At 38.3% G+C, this 16557-nt stretch overlaps 1 protein-coding gene across 10 annotated transcripts in view; it reads left to right on the top strand.

The window, feature by feature from the left end:
- STAU2 (staufen double-stranded RNA binding protein 2) overlaps positions 1 to 16557 on the top strand; it is a 233840-nt gene that overhangs the window by 71633 nt on the left and 145650 nt on the right. For all 10 annotated transcript variants that reach the window (XM_019643612.1, XM_019643608.1, XM_019643615.1 and 7 more), the window contains 4 exons: positions 3795 to 3954; positions 5246 to 5353; positions 7408 to 7620; positions 13491 to 13628. In XM_019643612.1, the coding sequence (XP_019499157.1) occupies positions 3795 to 3954; positions 5246 to 5353; positions 7408 to 7620; positions 13491 to 13628 (619 nt within the window). The remainder of the gene's footprint in view (positions 1 to 3794; positions 3955 to 5245; positions 5354 to 7407; positions 7621 to 13490; positions 13629 to 16557) is intronic.

Raw genomic sequence — 16557 nt, 5'->3', positions numbered from 1 at the left:
ACAATTCTAATTAAGAAAAATCATTCAAGAGGAGCAATGTAAGATTAGCTGAATATGTACTACTTTGTAGAAGTATGTATATCATCGACTATAAGGGGTTCACCAAAAAGGAGCTTAATGGTTGAAATAAACAAAAATAGAACGAGAAACTCCATTCAATAGAACACAGCAACCTTTTTAAAGTTAATCAACGTGGAGCGTTTCTTTACCAAAGGAAATAAGTGTTTAGAGACCAGGACCCTAACACACAAAACATTCTCACCATCTTACTTGAACCTGGGTACCATTAGCGAGAGTGCTCTGGTTAATCTTAATTGTCATGATGATATGAGGAGATGTGACAGACAAGGTATTCAAATTGCGTGGGGTAGATTATGAAGAATCATTGTTCAGCGAGAGGCTGGAGTAAAACTGGAATGAGCCAAGTCAGGCGTCTGGCCTCAGCATTTCCTGTTGTTCGTGCTAGAATGTTTAAGAACACAACCTAACCTACTTTTCCCTCTGATATTTATGTGGTATCATTTATATATACATATGGATTCCCGTGCACGCACATACACAAGCGTGGAGCCATAGTTGATGGCCAAAAAAGGAAGAGGCCCCGAGGGTTCTTTAGTGTACAATTAATATTTTGGTTAGAAAATCAGCAGATTGTTTCAGTATGGTTATGCGTTATGACATCATATTCCAGTAAAGTTATAATGAACAGAAATTTTGTTTGTCTCTGTGGCAAACCGAAAGGAGTTGTGTAATTGTCAGCAGGCCTTAGCGATTACAGAGGCGCCCTCTCCCTCTACTGTAGTTAAAGGTCTGTTAGCATTCCAGTTGTGGGCTCTCTGTTCAGAAGTGTATAATTAATTGTAAACATTCGCCCGATGGTGAAAACTGGCCATAGATACTCCCGGGAGTCAATTTCTGATTTCAGGTTGTCTGTGTGAAGGTTTTTTAGTGGAACCAGTGTAAGATAGGCATCGAGGTCTGCGGAGGTGGGAAAAAGGAATCTTTTGGGACACAGAATAAAGATAACCTGCATTCTTCATATTAGTCAGTCAAAATTTCTGCCTTAAAGGGATCGAAAATTAACTAGGTAACAGGAGCCTGCAGTCTCACAGTTATTGTAACCAAACAGCAAAAAAGATGGTGAATTTTAATACTTCTTCATCTTTGCATGTAGTCTTGTACTATAAGCGACTCTTTTCTTCCTTTAACTTTTTTATGTTTGCCAATAAAAATGAGAACATATGACATATAATAAAAACACATTTAAAATACTTTATCTTAAATTAATAGAAAACTGTGTGCCAAGAAAATTGAAAATTGACTCTTAAGAATTTAAAACAGCGACTTTTTCTCTTTTTTTTCCCCCCATACTTTGGATGTCTCCTCTCCCTTTGATTGCCCCGCTCCCTGATGTTGTGTTGTAATTTCTTTTCCGACTCCGACCCTCTTTCATCTCCTTCACTGCCGTCTATTATTTCCCCGCCTTTTGATCATGGGCACTAATCAGACCCCAGCCTTAGGCTCTCCTTCTTGGTTCCTTTACTTCCCCTTTCCAGGTACTTACCCAGGCGCATGGTTTCAATTATTGCCTCCCAAATCTGCATCCTCAGCACCTAGCCACATTTCCAGCCCCTCACCTTAGAAAACCTTCCCTGATTAGTCCCATCTGCCTGGTGAGTTCTTAAACGATGGGCCCTGTCCAGTGTATCGCAGGTTGAATATAGACCACTGCTACTTGGATGTCCAATAATCATTTAAAACTTAGTAGGATGTCAACTGGACTGCCTTTTGCTTGGAAACAGATGTTTTTCAGCACTGGAGTGATTTTTTTTTTTTTTACTTAATTTTTCAGCATTACAGTTATAAATCCACCATTCCATCAAAATCGATCCTGTTTGTTTTGCTCAATTGCCCAATTCAGCAGTCATGGTTCTCAGCCATCATTTTACTTGATGTGTGAGTAGCATTTGACACAACTGACCCTTGCTCCTCCGTGATACACCTTTTCCCACTTGGCTTTCAGGAAGGACACCATGCTTGCCTGGTTTTCCTCCTCTGTCTTTTTCACAGAGCTCTTACTACTGTCTTGTGACTTTAAATTCCATCTATAGAGCAGTGATTCCCAGATTTGATTTCTTCCTTGAACCCTTTCCTGGAGTCCAGACTCATAAATCCAACTGCCCATTTGACGCCTGCACTGGATGTCTGACAGGCCTGATAATGTAACATCTCCAACCAGAGCTGCTCATACCTGTCCCCAACACACCTGTTTCTTAGCAGTCTTCACCAACTCAGGATACAGTACCCATCTTCCAGGTGCTCAGGTCAGAAACCCCGGGGTCATCCTTGACTCCTCTGTCACATTCCAGCGCCAGTTCGCGGGTAAACCCTATCCCTCCTCTTGTGAAATTCATCCAGAATCCACCACTTGACACTCCCATGCTGCCACTCCAGTTCAGGCCGCTGCTGCCTGTCCTCTGTGTTATTCCAGTAGCTTCCTGAGAGATGTCCTGGATTCTGCCATCATGGCCATGCAGCCTGTTTTCAACTGAGTAGTCAGATCATGTCACCTCTGCTCGGAACCCCCTGGTGACTGGCCATGTCACTCAGGTTAAAGTCAGATCCTTACTGTGATTTCTGAGGACGGCCCTAGGGGACTCTGGCCACCTCTTCTCATCACCTAGCTTCCCTTCCTTCACTCCCTTAACTAACCAATGGGCATCCTCTGAATTACGGGAACATGGTGGCGTGCTGCTGTCCCAGGACCTTTGCACTTGGCGTTTTCTCTGCTTTGGTCGCACGCTCTCCTCCCTCTCAGGTCGTCTACAGCCACAGTCTTGTCAGCGATGCCTCCCTCCCTGGCTGTCCTCCCTGCCACTTCTGAGGTTTCCCTCCATTACTTTAACAGGGGTCTCTAACATACTAGATGTTCTACATATGCATCTCCTTTATTGTCTGTCTTGTCTACGAGAAGGTGTGTTTTTGTTCACGGCCATGTTCCCCTGTCACATAGAAGGTGTTCCATAAATAACTGTTGCATGAATGGATTTTTTAATTGTGTAGCCTCCTAATTTTTCCTTCTTCATTTCTTCTAGGTTTGTTCTTTCTTCTTACAGCCCCTTTTAGTCCCTCATGTCTGCATCACTGCAGCTTTCTAGTCACGCTTCTTTACCTCAGTCTCATGAAGCACAAACCTGCTAAAAATTTTACCTTGAATACATGTTTTAAACTATACTTTCTGCCTAAGAATTGGCTTAAACTCCCTATTTTTATGTAGAATCTAATCTCCTTATTACTTGGCAAAGTACTTACTACTTGGGAGTAGTCACTCCATGTCTCTGCTTCTTAGAAATAAGATTTCTGATCTTATTTCTCTTCTGCTAAAAGCACAGCGCCCTTTGTGTTGTCACCCAGGTGGACTTGCTCATTTCCAGCCTCTGTGGCTCCCCGTCGGTCAGCGCTCGATCTTTTGGCTCATGTCCATCAAAACATGTCTGAAAACTCCTCTCCAGGAAGCTTTTGTGATAGAATTAAATAAGTTTTATGATATTGTGTTTAATGTTTTCTATCATACGTTTTTCATGGAGATCAAAGATCAGTATACACTCTTTATTACCTATAGACAGATGGACTCACATTTGATTTTTTTATACATTTGTGAGGTTAAAGCTTTATTAGGGTTAATAAGAGGATACAGTACAGTATATCGTTGGTATCATTTTAAACAAAACAAATCTTATGAATGATTGCAGAGTGATTTTTATGGAGCTAACGTTAGTATTTTCTTATGTTAGGTATCATTGCCCAATGCCGAAGATCTTTTATGTTCAGCTGACCGTAGGGAATAATGAATTTTTTGGGGAAGGAAAGACTCGACAAGCTGCTCGACACAATGCTGCAATGAAAGCCCTTCAAGCACTGCAGAACGAACCTATTCCAGAAAAATCTCCTCAGGTGAGGCTCTGCTGCACCTGACAGTCTCTGATAGGTACCCAGTGAGTGTATTGAAAAGGCAAATAAATGCATTTTTACAAATCAAAGAAATAATATCTTCTGATAAGAAAGAAGATGAGAGTCGTGATGTCCTATGATTTGCTTCTCAGATCACCTCTCTGCTACACTAGACTCCTGTGTTCGTGCTCGGATGACCTTGCCTTTGAGAACTTGGGGGTCACCTGTGGAGTTCACTTCCCAGGCACCTCAGGATTTTGGAATGTGTACAAGGATGAGAAACATTTGCCTTGCATTTAATGCTGCCTTTATTGAGCATGGATTGTGTTGTGTTAATCTAGAATCGAGAAACTTAAAGTGGAGGAGATCTTTAAGGGGCCTTTCAGTCCACTTCATTTTTACAAATGAGGATAGTGAGGCTGTTCTTGAATAATTTCACCCGTTCTCGTAGCTTCAGCTACTTTCTCTATTGACCTCAAAATAGCATCTCCAGCGCAGGCATGTCTTATAAGTCATCTTACTGAGTTCTCCACTTAATTATTTCAAGCTGCACAGTTCAACCTCTACACCCCTCTTTCCCCAAACCTGTTGTTCCTTCTCCTTTGAGATTTATCTTGGCTCATGGCAGACTTAGGTATTTTTCTCCTTGTACACTTTCATTAGGACGTGTAACTGATTTCCCACTACATCATAAGCCCCTAGACAGCAGAAATACTGTCTCTTTATCTCTAATTTTTACACTATGTTCAGCATATATGAGGCTCTCCCTCCAAAAGTATGTGTCAAATAAGGGATTTGGTGCCAGTGTCGGACACAGAGCCCCAGAATCTGGGTTTGCTTCCTGTGCTTTTTTCTGCAACTTTGTTTTCATGGAAGATTAAATATCACGTTATAACACCAGTGGAGGTACTGCGTGTGTGTGTGTGTGTGTGTGTGTGTGTGTGTGTGTGTGTGAGAGAGAGAGAGAGAGAGAGAGAGAGAGAGAGAAAATAAAGATTTCTAAAGAGACCTGGATCTGGGATAGAGGATAAACTCAAATTAGTGTATAATTGTGCACAAGGTTTTCACACTTGGCATTTATCGTTCTACTTTGAGGAAAAAAACTAAAAACCCAATAACAAACAGCCTCCTGGCAAAGCCCTCGACTGTTGTGGTTCTGTAGGAACCCACAAGACCCAGCCTGCAGTTCTGTTTCTGACTTCTTTTATTTTAGATAGGCCCTCTTGATTGTAGAATACATGTGAAGAGTGTTACACAGTGAAGATTCAGTGTCATCCTGTGTTTTGTGATTTAGAATGGCGAATCAGGAAAAGAAATGGATGATGACAAAGATGCAAATAAATCGGAGATCAGCTTAGTGTTCGAAATTGCTCTGAAGCGAAATATGCCCGTCAGTTTTGAGGTATGTGCTCAGTAGAGATCTTCTAGTCCCCTCCCCCACTGCCCAGTGATTTAAATAAACAAACAAAATTAGCTGCTATACTAGTATCCTGAAAGAGTTAATGTGCTTCCTTAGGTTCACGCTTGCTATCATGAAATGATACAGGCCCTGGGGAGAACAGAACTTATTATAATATCATGGATTCCTGCTAATCTCTTTGGCTTTTCTGTACTAAGGGCCATTTGTGTATATGATATTTTAATGTTTATCATAAAATTTGTTTCCTGAGTGTAAATTTGTAGTACTCTATAGGATTTGGTGTTTTTAGTAGGGTCAAATTTAAAATATTCACATTAATATTTAGTGACACACATATATTTATATTCAGTGTCTTCTAAATTTGTTGCCACAATGTTTAAATTTTACTAATACGTCACTTAGAAGTAATTAAGCAGCTGTCTATAATAGTTTGCGACTAGATAAATATGTCACAAAACATAAAATTGTGTGAAATTTAAAAGAGAAAAAAATGTTTAATTATAATACCTCCTATATTGAGATTACTAATTTTGCAACTCAAATATCTAGAACATAGGCAAAATCCAAGACACAAGCTGAAACAGTTGTGGGGTATCCGCCTTCAAATGGTGCGACGCTCACTTACTAGGAAGCGCCCACATTTAATGCACTGGCAGGATCAGCTGACCTCAGCCGAGAACCTGGTTGGTTTCTTCTCAGACAGAATTCCACCAAGTTGGGTTATCTGATTTCTCAGCCTGTCGCAGGTTAAAAGCCGCAAAGTGGGGACGGCAGAGCGAGAATGGGCCTGAGGGTCTGGCCTATTGGGCGCAACAGGAGATGATGGGACAATTATGGAGAACCTATGAAAAGTAATTGCATGTGCTCAGAAAGTACTGGACACGGGGCCTTTTAAAGGCTGCAATGAGCAGGAACGGCTTTGTCCGTCTTAGAAGTCCTTGGATGCATCAACATACATGTTCATAATTATCTAATGTGAGCAATAAAAGGTTAGATATTTGATATTCTCTATTGTCAGTACAGTATATACTGCTCTTTTTTAATTGAGGAGGATGTCCATCCAAGTGTTTAAAAGAAACAGTTGTATTTCGACGAGTAAACCTACATTATTTAGGCATATTATCATAAATGCCTTTTCCCAGTATTGTTGCAATATTGAGATAATTATGCTTTTTTTAAAATTTTATTTTCCTAATTGATATTTGATATTAAAAGACCAACTTGTCATATAGTGATAAATAATAAACTCTTTAACTAAATGGGTATCTTTTATAGGTCATAATTTTGAAGGAGACTAAAGTTTTCAGCACTCAGGTTTTGGAGGGCATCTTTCCTGGAAAAGTTGTCATAGTTTAAAAGAGCACATCACACAGGGTTTGGGAACATTTGTAGCCAACAGATGCATAACCCATTCCTCTAGAAAGCTAGATACTTTGATGCTTTATCTACTTACAGTTTTAAGATCACATCACAGAGAGTAAATATCCCTTTGTAGAAAACAGCCTTTGAGGTCTCCATCAGAAAGAAGTTATATTTCACCCATCAGCTGTTCTTGGGAGACTTCCCCATGTAGGATGCTTTATGGCTTATGGAACTCCAACAAGGCATAGCCCTCGTCCTCCAGTAACTGATTCCAGAGGAGAAAATCAGACGTGTACACAGTTATATACACATTCTCATTCTCGATGGCCTATGTACCTAATCTAATGTGGTATGTTTTACGTTATTAATTTTCGGGATGCCACCATTAGAGTTGCCTATTAATTTAAAGTAGTGAAAAACAATTTTGAGTATTAATTGAATGGGTTTATTTGGATTTCTGTTCTTTCAACTTCAGCTTGTTAAGCATCGTAAATATCATAAATGAGCTATGTAATACCTTCATAATCACTTTATTAAAGAAACCTATGATTTTGGCATAATTCTTAATAATTTTGGTTTTGTTCATGATATGACCACTAAGAAAGATCCATCTTAAGATGGGAACACATCTTAGGTGCCTGTATGTTCTTTAATATTTTATTTATATCTTATAGGTTATTAAAGAGAGTGGACCACCACATATGAAAAGCTTTGTTACTCGGGTGTCTGTGGGAGAGTTCTCTGCAGAAGGAGAGGGCAATAGCAAAAAGCTCTCCAAGAAGCGCGCTGCAACCACCGTCTTACAGGAGCTCAAGAAACTTCCACCTCTTCCTGTGGTTGAAAAGCCAAAACTATTTTTTAAAAAACGCCCTAAGACAATAGTAAAAGTAAGTATGTGCTTGTGAGCATTAAGTCAGTTTTACTGTATAAATATTATGCTAATTATAGATAAACGTTTTCTCATAGGGCAGGTGTCTCAACCGATGGATTACACACAGTCCCAGAATCAGGGTTGGATATGTGACTATAAATGAGTAATAATTTTGTTTTGCTTTTTAGACACTTGTATACCTGTGTTTGTTCATCAAATAATACCTTACATATTTATAGTTTTTATGGTTTATAACATACTCTCCTTCCTGTTTATGATCACCTTTGGTATAATTCTCACCATGACCATTTAAGGTCGATGATGTTACCCCTCATTTTACAGGTAAGGTTTCATGAAACTCGTTCAAAGCATTTGCTCACTTTTGCTCACCTGTCACGTGGAGCAGCCTGAACTCCTGTGAGCCCTAACGTGGCGTTGTTTCAGCACGCCACACTGCCTAACAGTGACTTCTTAGGATATGCGACATGGTAACAGGATGCAGAGCAGTTGTCATGTGAATAATACGGACACTGATGCCAGCTGCAGCAGCTAGTGACTGTGAGGCACTCTGTGTCCTGGGCTGTCCCAGCCCTGCAGGCTCCGCCACGGCCAGTCCTCTTGGTAGCCCCATGAGGCAAATGGTATTATGTTCTTTCCATCGTCCAGGCATGCACACCTTGCCAAAGAACACACAGCTTTTCAAGATGTTGTGACTCTTTCTTCTATTGGATCAAATTCTATTTAATCAAAGAGAAGGGCAACGGTTAGCGGAATGATTTGAATTGGCCCTTAGTATAAGACAATGCCCATGAATATTCAACATGGATGACATTTCTGTGGGTTCTACACCTTTGCGCCTTTGCTTTATTTAAGAATACCTATTTACCTAAATAAATAACTATAGAAATAACTACATAAATACTTGGGGGTTTTTTAATGAATACTGTCATTGCTTCACTAAGAAGATGTAGGTTATGCGTTCCCTGAAATAGCATTCTGCATTATATGTAAGGTAGACTAAAAATAAAGGCCAGAGAGGTCCACTCATCATGAGTCATAATGGTTCTGAGGAGGACTGGCTTTCATTCCTGGGCTCTAACCACACGGAGCAGGATGTGGCTATCATGAACATGACCTTTGGAGCCAGTTTTGAGAGTGTCTCCAGGTGGCCTGAGCAAGTTACCTAACTCTTCTGAATCTTCCTTTACTTCTTTACAAAGTATTAATAATAATTGAATTTGCTTTATAGAATTGTTATAACTATTAACTGAAATAATGCACAGAATGCATTAGTCATTGTTATTTATTTATAATATTTATTGATAATACAAATAATAAGTACTCAATACATATTAAGTATTGTTATTTTGTATCTAATTGTCTGTTTGCATTTTATATATACATGAATATATCCATGGTCTATTGTCTTACATCTTTTTATGTATAAAATTTGTAGCTTATCCCTGAACACAGTGCTCTACATTAGAATGGCAGCACAAAACTGGTCACAATAACTTCCATCTAATTTATTAAACTAAATCTAATCTTAATAAATTAAGAATAACAAGCCATTAGTCTAGAAAAGACCTGTACATTTTTATAGTAGGATATAAATATAACTCTTGCTATTTTTAATTATAGCCATTAAAAATTAAATTATTGTTTAAATAGTATACCCCAGAGAAGGGAGAAACATTTTGAATTCTCAAAATTATTTGCTACTACTTCTAGTGTAGAAGCATATCATTCCAGAACTCTCTAGCCACCATTCAGATCTGAGCTTAAAGTTGCCTTTTTCAAGGAAACCTTCTCTGACCCTCCCCCAAGATTAGGTTAGCCCCCTGCATTTTTCCTCACGTGCATCACACTTGGAATTACTTGTCTGTCTTATGTTAAAATAAAGTCTGTAGGTGTCCTCTGAAATGTAAGGTTATTCTGAGAAAGCAGCATGTGTACAATGACTTGGAATCTCAGTAGCATTAAGCACGATCACACCTTATAGTGGGCCAATGGATGGATCAGCTTGGAGGGTATCTTGGTTTGCAGCATTTTTGTCACTTCCTTACACATCTAGGGTCTACAGTTCCTTATGTGTGACAGAAGTAGAGAAAATATCTGTTGATGATTTGCCTTGGTTTTATTTAAAATAATAAAGCGGTCACATTGTCTCATTTGATCCCCTTTGTCACTTTGATGTAGCTATCATTTCCATTTTTCAGGTGATGCCCTGCTTTAGGAAACTTACCCAAGGTCACACAGCACAGTCAGGGTCAGGTCCAGCCATCTCTGACCCTAGTGTCCACTTGAAGTTGGTTGTTTGTAAACTGTTTTTGGATTTTAACATTTACTCTATAGAGTTAAAAAATTACTCTGTAGAGTTAAAACTCTCTGATGATGTCTTTGGGTTTATATCCTGCTTTTTCAATGTTCTCTTCTATACGATGAGACTGCAAAGAAGGCTTTCTGATGAAATTTTCCAGACACAGCTATTACAAGACTGTTCTTACTGGTTTGTAGAATGACAACCTAAGAGCTGACACCAAGGAGTAACTTAATTGTCAAGGGTGCTCATAGTTAATTTCAGTCAAGGGAAGAAACCAGCCATTCTTGGTGTTCTCAGAACTCCATCCTTACTTATTTGGATTTATGCATGTGGTCCTTTGTCTTTGAAATCCGTATCAACAACAATGCCCTTGGCACTTAAACCATTCTTATTAAAGATGCAGATTGATCAGGAATGGAGACCACGGGCCATTGGCAGTCCCTTTATTCGAACATCTTCCTGAAGTAAGCATACTTCTAGTGTCAGACTCAAAGTCTTCCCTTTACCTTTTTCATTTATCTCAGTTTCAGACTCATAAATTATTGTCTGTGTTTGTCTATTCTCATTAGTCCTTCTTTACTTCCTTTATAATGTACTTAATTTTTATTTTTTGGTATGTAGGTAGAAGTGCAAACCAGTGTTTTATCAGAAGCTGCCATTTTCCTTTTCTCTCTTCTCCCCTCCGCCCAGCTGTTGCAGTGTTGATGCTCCCGGTCTTTCTGCATCTCACTCTCCCCCTAGGCTGCCCTTCCTACTGCTAGGGCTTCAAGTCAGTCTTTGTATGGATGACCTCTAAATACTCCTCTGTCTCTACACTGCCCACTGGACATCTTCATAAACACCTCACACCCTGTGTCCAAACTCGTCATGTGCCCTTCTAAATTCCTTTCCCCTCCAGCATTCCTTATCACAGTGGCAGGCACCTCCACCCAGCTGCCGAAACAGAACCCTGGGAGTCGTTTCTAACTTCTCTCTTACCCTTTATATCTAACCAGCCACCAAGCCCTATCAATTCCATCACTTAACATTTCTTAAGTTGGTCCATTTCTTTCCCTCTCTCTGTTATTCTTCTGGTCCAGCTCACAATCATCTCTCACCTGAACTACTGAAGATGGGTTTTTAATTGGCCTTCCTACAAGCACTCTTGACATCAAATGGTCTTTTTCCAAGCCTTATCTTTTGAGACACCGATCAGGTTATGTCATGCCTCTGCTTAAAATTTTTTAGTAATTTCCTATTGCTCTTTGGATAAAGTCCAAAATCGTAAACACAATTTAAAAGACCCTGCAGGATCTGACCTGGAGGCTGCACCTGCGGCACCAAACTAGATATGGCGGAGACTCAACAGTGAGCAGGAAGAGCTAAGACTATACAGCGGCTCTTCCTGTAAGTTTAGAGTAACCTGTCATCTGTAATGTCGTGGTTATCATTGTCTCTGATAACTGTCTTAGCATAAATTTTCAAGGTGAAGTAAAGTTCCAACCATGTAAACCTTCGTTTCTAGGGCTTATATATGAAGAAAGTACACATGCAGAAAGAATATTTACTAAGATGTTTGTTTTTTAAATGTTTTAGAAGGTACAAGGAAAAAGCTATATGTAACCTTAAAAAAAGATAAAAGGAGCTTGATTCATAAACATTACCCTATGTAAAGTTCAAAATAAAGAGAGTGCCTTCTAAAAGGTTTAGATAGAACTTGTGTGTAAGTTACAAAGCACACTAAAAGTGAGACCCACCACCCAATATGAATTCAGAGCATTTCTCAGTAAGGTCGCAGCTTTCCGTATGTCCTCCTCTGTCACAGCCTGACCACCTCTCATAGGTAACCACCACCATTAGTTTTGGGTTTAACATGTCCTTACTTTACACTTTTACTACTTGTTGGTTTTTCGGAAAAATAGTATTTGGTTAGGTTTTAAAAAACAGCTTTCTTGAGGTATGATTGACATATAGTGAACTGTTCATATTTAAAAGCATTCCCTTTGATAGGTTTTAATATATGTGATATACTTGTGAAACCATGACCACAATGAAGATAATGACCCTATTTATCCATTGCTCCCCAAAATTTCCTTGTGCACCTGGTAATCCCCCCGGCCCTCAGTTCCCTAGCAACCACCCCTTTTGGCTGGCTCATTTCACTCAGCAGAACCATTTTGAGATTCATCCACGTTGTTGCACGTATCAAATGTTGCTTCTGTTTCATTGCTAAATAGTGTTCTACTGTATGGTTATACCACCATTTGTTTACCCAGTCAGCCTTTGGTGGGTATTTGGGATGTTTCTAGTTTGGAGCTGTTACAAATAAAGCTACTCTGAAAATTTATGTATAAATGTCATGGGCATATGCTTGTATTTCTCTTGGGTAAATACTTAGGAGTGGAATGGCTTGGTCATTTAGTAGATATACAACATTTTAAGAAATTGCTAATTGTTTTTCAAAGGGATTATACCATTTTACATTCTCATCAGTTGTTTATAAGAATTCTAGTTGCCATGCATCCTTTCCAATGTGTATAGTTTTAAATTTCAGTCGTTCACATATGTGTTTTGGTATATCATTGTAGTTTTAATTCACATCTCTCCAGTGATTAATGGTATTGAGCATATTTTATGTGTTTAGCAGCACATGAGGCTTGAGGAAATGTTGTTCAAATCTTTTGTCCACCTAAAAAGTTTTGGTTGCCCATTTTTAAATAATAATACATTTATTAATGAATTTTGAGAGGTCCTTCTACATTCTGGTTATAAGTTCTTTATCAGATATATGGTTTGCAAATATTTTCTCCAAACCTGTGACTTGTCCTTTTCAAAGAACAGAAGTTACTAATTTTGAAGAGGTCCAATTTATTATTGTTATGAAATGTGATTTTGGTGTTGTATCTGAGAAATTGTCACTCAACTAAGTCACAAATATTTCTCCTGTTTTCGTCTGGAAGTCTTATAATTTTAGATATTTAAGTCTATGAGTATTTTGAGTTGATTTTTGTAAATGGTGTGAAATATGAAGTTTTTTGGGTTTTCTTGCATATGAATATCCAATTGTTCTAGTACCACTGGTTGAAAAGACTAACTAGTCCTAATGAGATTGATTTTTTTTTTCGGTCTGTTAAATATCTGTTTATGTCTGTTGCCCATTTTTCTTTTAGATTGTATTTTTTTAATGCTTTTTAGGAGTTATAAAAAGTATATTTTGGATACTAGATATATCTTTTTTAGTTATATGTATTGCAAGTATCTCTTCCCAGTTCATGGCTTGTCTTATTTATTTATTTTTTTTGGTATTTTTTGATTAACAGAAGTTGTGAAGCAGCTCTGTACTGAAGAGTTTAAAATCATAACGGTTGGCCCGACTTCTCAATAATACCTCCGAGCCTTAAATCCCATACAAGCCTTAGTTTCAGATCCATTGTTTGATTTTTCTTTATAAATCTTATTATCTGACTCTCATCTTCTCCAGTCACAGTTTTGGGGTGTAGGGGAGGAGGGAAGAACCACTTTAAGGATTCAGTAACAAGTTTTACAAGCATGTTTTGAAACTTTTTTCTTAAATTATTTTTCAGGCTGGACCAGAATATGGTCAAGGAATGAACCCCATCAGCCGCCTGGCTCAAATCCAACAGGCCAAAAAGGAAAAGGAGCCAGATTACGTTTTGCTTTCAGAAAGAGGAATGCCTCGACGTCGGGAATTTGTCATGCAGGTATTTCTAACCTTTCCATTAGCAGATTTTTTTTTAACTATTGAAAAAAATTTAGAAATCCCCAGGTTGGAATAGAGATTCGGGACAAGGCGACTAGGAACTAACAGCAGAAAGTTACACTTTTTACACTAAACACATGAATTCTCTCTGGCCCGCCTGCTGACTTGGTTGAGATATTCAAGTGTCAAGGACATGTTAGAATAGACAGAAGGCGCTGTGAGTTCACAAAGGCTGTTTACCACAGAGAATGTAGGATGCTTGTCTCCGACTTATCTGTGTTACAGTTTGCAGCCAGAGTCTGTTAACTCTTGGGACTCGGAAACAGATGGAATTAGAAACAAAGCTGAGAAGGATGGGTGTAGTAGATGGAACAGGGTCCAGAGCATGATCTTTGGGGTTCCCAGGAAAATTAGGAAAGGCAAGCTAGCTGTCTCCCTAACTAGGGTGAGGACTGAGGGAAACAGAATTGCTGAGAGATTGAATTGTGCTGTCATGTAGCCGAGAAAGTTTAGTGGTTGCTAGTGTGTTGGCAGATGGGTTGGACTAGGAGTGGGGTACGCTGCCCCAAACGCCCTCCCCACCTGTCCGTCTTCACTTGCCAACTGAAGCCCCAGTGTTTAAGAAACCTTTCATTCTTATTATGACAATTGAAAACATATCCAAAGGTGGACATGTTTAATAGTATACTGTAAGGAATGGTACAATAGTGTATTGGGGAATATGCCCAGCATTCAGACAACAGTTAAGATTTTTTACCACACTACCTTCAGCTGTCAATTTTTCTTTCCTCCCACCCTCCCTTGCTTCTTTTACTGAAGAATTTCAAAGCTAATTTCTAACTGTATGTCATTTCAGCCTATATGTGTAATCTGTATCTCCAAAAAAAATTCCTTAATATGTTCTCACATTAGACGTGATTCTAATGAATCATCTAATACCCAGTCTATATTTAAATTATCCTTAGTTCCCCAAACTGTTTTTGTTATAGTTGGCATGTCAAAGAAACTTTCCAATCAAACCCATGGAGTTCACCTCTAATGTAATCTAATTAAAATCAGCAGATATTTATTAAGTGCTGACGATATGGGAGAAATTTTGATACTCAAACATGGTCTGTCCTAATGATGTACTTTTTGTGCATATCTCAATTTTACTTTCCTTCCTAATTTATAATCTCTGCATTTCTTTGTCTTATAGTACCCAATACAGTGGCCTATATATAGTAGTACCTAAATAAACCTTTGATGTATGTTTGCTGTCTGCCTACCTGATTGACAGCTAGATATGTTTGGCTTGTGTTGGAGATGTAAACTTACGATGTAGTCATATAAACTACTTTTGGGAACCTACATGGAGATGTCCACAAAGGGGGGGAGTTCTACGGTTGGTAAACTCGTTATTGTCTATATGTCATTAGGATCCAGAGCAGTGTTCTAGTGTTTTCTCTGTGTAAAATATATGCACCCTTTTTCATCTTCCGTTCTTAGCTTTGAAGAATACTAGAAGGTACTCTGTGAATTCCAAAGCTTGAAAGGAAAAACATTACCTAAATTTGAGACCTGTATTAGAAGTAAAAACTGGCTTTGACCTTATTAAACAATTCCTTTTCTATAGAGTATATTGAGTACCCCTTTTGAAAGAGCAATTTAGAGTATCTTACACCAGCTTCCATTTTATGGGTATTCATAAACATTCTAGTCAAACAGGAACATTTGGCTTTGCTTTTACATGTTTTCACACTGAATTCATATTGTTTTTTTCTCCCTTCTGGAAGCCCCAGTGGATTCATTACCGTATTGCAGAAACTTTATCAAAGTAAAGGCTTTCATATAAACTACTTCAGCAATGTTATTATTTGTTATAATTGAATGTGGAAGTAAAATATCTAGAGATGATATGCTAATATTTATTTAGCACCAAAAAAAAAAAAGTTTGTGTGTTGTACAGTGGATGCAGTCACTTGTATTGATTACTAGATAAATGAAAACCTATTATTTGGGTATTTAGTTCCAGAGCAAGTTTCTTAAAGCTTTTAATTTTTTTAGAGAGGGATATTTTAATTTTTCAAAGAGAAAATAATGATAACTAAACTAAATTGCATGTCAGCAGATTGTATCATTATATGTTATATGATGTCAGTTTTTGTACCTGTGATTGAGATGTCCAGGATTTTAAAAAATACTAAGGCAACACTCATTAATTTTGTTTGTGACTCAGTGAAAGGTAATGAATTCAGTTTTTGGTAAATGCTATTTTAGAGCTCTTTTTGTTAGTTTTTTTTTGAGGACTGGATTTATTTAAATGATTTATTGAAAGACAAAAATCTTGCTTCTTAAATTTATTGCATAGCAAAATTGAGCTTTGCAAATTAACATTTTAATATAAAAATCTTATAATAGTTATAAAACTTGTGTGCTTTCTAGGAAGATAGATGACTTAAGAAGTTTAATACATACTTGATACTTGCAATGAAGTGATTTTTTTTTTTTGGAGTGACCATTGTGTTTGTTAGCAGGTAATCAAATCTTTCAGCATGGTGGTCTTTTAAAAATACTAACAAATAGCCTAGGATAGCTGCCCCCAAACTATTGACCCATGCAACTATAAAAACTTGTGTGGGGCAAGGGGTGGGTGACTGGTACAGTGAATCTGGAAGCATCTGTTCTAAAAGTCAGTCTTGAAGGTATCAGAATAGGTCAGATGGAACATCAGCAGACGAACATCTAAGGTGAATACCAAGACAGGAGCAGCGTTATCCCAGAGCAGGAGCCTGGAGCCACAGGGCTCCGGCCGGTAGATGTAGCAGCAGTAGCAGCAGTAGCAGCACTGAATGAGCGTGAACTGAATGAGGGATGTCACATGAAAAGATGATGAAACATTTTTGCTGCCCAGTGATCTTTTGCTTCCATTTACTTTGGCCAGTCTTTTG

Source organism: Hipposideros armiger, unplaced genomic scaffold (genome assembly GCF_001890085.2).
Source record: "Hipposideros armiger isolate ML-2016 unplaced genomic scaffold, ASM189008v1 scaffold_80, whole genome shotgun sequence".
Classification (NCBI taxonomy): domain Eukaryota; kingdom Metazoa; phylum Chordata; class Mammalia; order Chiroptera; family Hipposideridae; genus Hipposideros; species Hipposideros armiger.
Note: the sequence above shows the minus strand (reverse complement) of the source record. Positions and strands in the feature narration are given on the sequence as shown.